Genomic DNA, 3,274 nt, shown 5'->3' on the forward strand with positions numbered 1-3,274 from the left:
TGAGATATCTTAACGAAACTTAGTACGTGTACTTATTTTTAGCGTAGGACGGATGGTATTGAAAATGGGCANTTGAAAAAAGAAATCGACTAGGTTGTGACTGTCTGTCCGTCCGTCCGTCTGTGCACACGACAACTGGATTAAAAATTGAGATATCTTAACGAAACTTAGTACGTGTACTTATTTTTAGCGTAGGACGGATGGTATTGAAAATGGGCTACATTGGACAATAACCCCGCCTATCTCCCGTATAACGGTAATTTTCAGAAATACGAAACCTTCGATAAATCAGTAAATACTGAAGCTAATTTATACAAAATTGATGTTTGCAATAATTCTTCGGCAAACAATACGGTTATGGTCAAATTTTGGAAAATGGATGTGGCCCCGCCCACTTATGACCACATATGTGTATCTCGGTAACCGTTCTATCCATTTATACCAAACTCGGTATGGCTATTGTGCTTGCCACACAAAAGCAAAAACGCTGAAAATTATTGAAACCGGATTAAAATTACGCCAAATTTTCCTATAACGGTAAACTTCAGAAGTGCTTAAAACTTCGATACATCTAAATTTAAGGACGCCAATTTTCTCAAAATTTGTACTATTACATTATTATGGAATTTTTGGAAAATGGGCAATTTTATCTTAATATAGAAATTGATAAAAATATTAAAAAAAATACGATTAAATTTCATCGGAAAAGTAGAAATCCAGTTTTAACGTTTGAGTTATGATTTGTATTTCAAAGGCCNATATCTTAATATAGAAATTGATAAAAATATTAAAAAAATACGATTAAATTTCATCGGAAGAGTAGAAATCCAGTTTTAACGTTTGAGTTATGATTTGTATTTCAAAGGCCAAACATAACCTCTACGGTCCCAGAAATTAAGAACATATTGAAAGTCATTTTTCGGGTTTTGTGAATTATACAAAAGGTTTATGTGAAATATTTGTCTTTTGAGACTAAATCTTCAAAACACATGCTTGAGGAGCTATTTTCAGAATTTTCTAAATTTGTCTTCTTTTTCGAAGCCTTTTCCAACTCAAGAAAATACATATATTTACTGTAAAATAAATGCAAGAGCATATTTACGAACGCTCCGCATTTCTGACAAGCATTCTCCTTTTTTACGTATCTATGTACATACCTAATATCCCTTCCTCTTCACTCACATTACTGAAGTATTTGTTCGCGCAATTTCCTATAGCCGTCAGCAGCCCACTCGCCATTTACTTCCTTGTAGTCGTTCACGCACACAACACAAGCGCGCGCCTAATGATATGCAACAAACTATATAAGCCTTCCGGATTCTATTCAAGTTCATCATTTACGCAAAGTAAGCGAAGTATTACAGAACAAATCAGAGCAATTTACCGAGAAGAGCAAAACGAATAAGTGAATAACGAAATCAAAAATCAGGAATCAGAAATCAGAAATCAGAAATCAGAAATCATAACAAAATAAAAGTTCAATAACAAACGCCCGGAAACTGTTGGATTTCGTGCAAAAATTGCATAAATTTGCAACAAAAAAGCAATTTGCCGCCCATTCAACGGTTTATACGCCACAGCTGTCAGCAATTTTGCGCACAGAACAAAAACAAACAACCCAAGTAAGCGCGCAAAAAGTTCCAGCTTACAAAACGCGAAAGCATTAAACGTCCAACACCTGAGGCGCTAATGATGTTCGGGCCACAACAGAGGCGCAGCAGCAACAACAACTATAGCTGCAGAAACAAAACGCTGAATTTGCAATTGGCAACTCGTCTGCTGCTGTGTATGCAGCTGTCGCTTTGCTGCTGGCCACTGCTATGGCAAACAGTCGACGCTGCTGAACTGCCAGCCGAATTGATGTTGGAAGGTGTCAGTTTATTAAAATCGATGGAATATGCACAGGAAAGGCAACTTCAGCAGCAGCAGCAGCAGCAGCAACAAAAACAACAACAAAACCACTACCATCAAAAACCACATTTCCTACACTCACAGCTGAAACGTTTTGCTTTCGACCCAAACACCGCTGCCGCCACCGCCACCGCCACTGCCGCTGGTGCGGATGCCGACATTGATGGCATGCCAGCACCGGCAATGTCACCAGGCGACATAGCGCGCTTCGAACGTGAACTCTTTCTGCAAAGCGCCATTGATGATGTACCAATGAACGACGAAATGGAACTGCCACCATTGGAGGCCGACAGCATGGAGCATGCAGATTTAATGGAGCGTGCAATCGATTACAANACTGGTGCGGATGCCGACATTGATGGCATGCCAGCACCGGCTATGTCACCAGGCGACATAGCGCGCTTCGAACGTGAACTCTTTCTGCAAAGCGCCATTGATGATGTACCACTGAACGACGAAATGGAACTGCCACCATTGGATGCCGACAGCATGGAGCATGCAGATTTAATGGAGCGTGCAATCGATTACAAGCAACAGCAACCGTCGCCGTCCTCTATGTGGTTGCAACAGCCACATAACAGCGGCAAGGGTGGCGATAGTAAAATGGCCAGTAGCACTTTTTTGAAAATGCATCAACCCATCAACCAGCAAAAACAACACCAGAAGCATCATTTGAGCGGCGATATTGCCGCCAACGCCAATTCGGACACACTTGTGCCTCCACCTCCGCCTTTGCCGGTCGCTGAACCACAGCGTCACTGCGCCATCGAAATATCAACAAAGCTGACAGGTGTTTGCCAAGCAATGGCACCCATTGGCTCGGCTTGTGTGGCTGGTGATTACATGGACGTCTACAATCAGGATTGCTTGTAAAGTGCCAGGCGAGTGCAGGCCATGAAATGGATAGCTGATTTGAGTTTTTTCTTTTTCTATTCATTAAATTGTGAACTTGCGTTTGGTATCTTTTGACCATGTAAGCTGCCTTTCAAAATTTTAAAAATAAAGTCTACTACTCGGCTCAGTTATCGGAATTTAAAAAGTTTTTGTAAACAACTTTTGGAATATTTTACGGCTGATATTTGCAGGGGTGAAGATGCAACGGGTAGATGTTGTTGGCCTGCGGTAACGATGTTTTACCTTGTAGTTGTAGCGGCGTACTTAGACCTGCCCAGATCGGATAGTGCTTCTATTATCTGCCATCAAGGCCAACGGGTCGAATTTGAGGAAGTGGGGTGTCAGTTGAGTTGGCTTGAGTGGACATGCGAAGACGTGGGTTGGTGACGTGGGCGGAGTCTCCAGATGCTGGACCTTCGTTTGGTATGTTCCGGTTGAGTTGGGAAAGGTAAAAGTTCTGACAGCTACA

The 3,274-nt window shown here is 41.6% G+C and overlaps 1 protein-coding gene across 1 annotated transcript; it reads left to right on the top strand.

Moving 5' to 3' along the window:
• Window positions 1-2,275: 2,275 nt before the first annotated feature.
• LOC108373998 (uncharacterized) lies at window positions 2,276-2,863 on the top strand. The gene has a single exon (XM_017629944.1). It carries the CDS (start codon window positions 2,290-2,292, stop codon window positions 2,782-2,784), a length of 495 nt encoding a protein of 164 aa, XP_017485433.1. The 5' UTR covers window positions 2,276-2,289; the 3' UTR covers window positions 2,785-2,863.
• Window positions 2,864-3,274: the final 411 nt, after the last annotated feature.

This window comes from Rhagoletis zephyria, unplaced genomic scaffold, assembly GCF_001687245.7.
Source record: "Rhagoletis zephyria isolate East Lansing unplaced genomic scaffold, Rhagoletis_zephyria_1.1 Rzeph_scaffold_07221, whole genome shotgun sequence".
Lineage (NCBI taxonomy): Eukaryota > Metazoa > Arthropoda > Insecta > Diptera > Tephritidae > Rhagoletis > Rhagoletis zephyria.

Coding starts and splice junctions, on each gene's coding strand:
- LOC108373998 (XM_017629944.1), top strand. CDS start 2,290: ATGTCACCAGGCGACATAGCGCGCTTCGAACGTGAACTCTTTCTGCAA.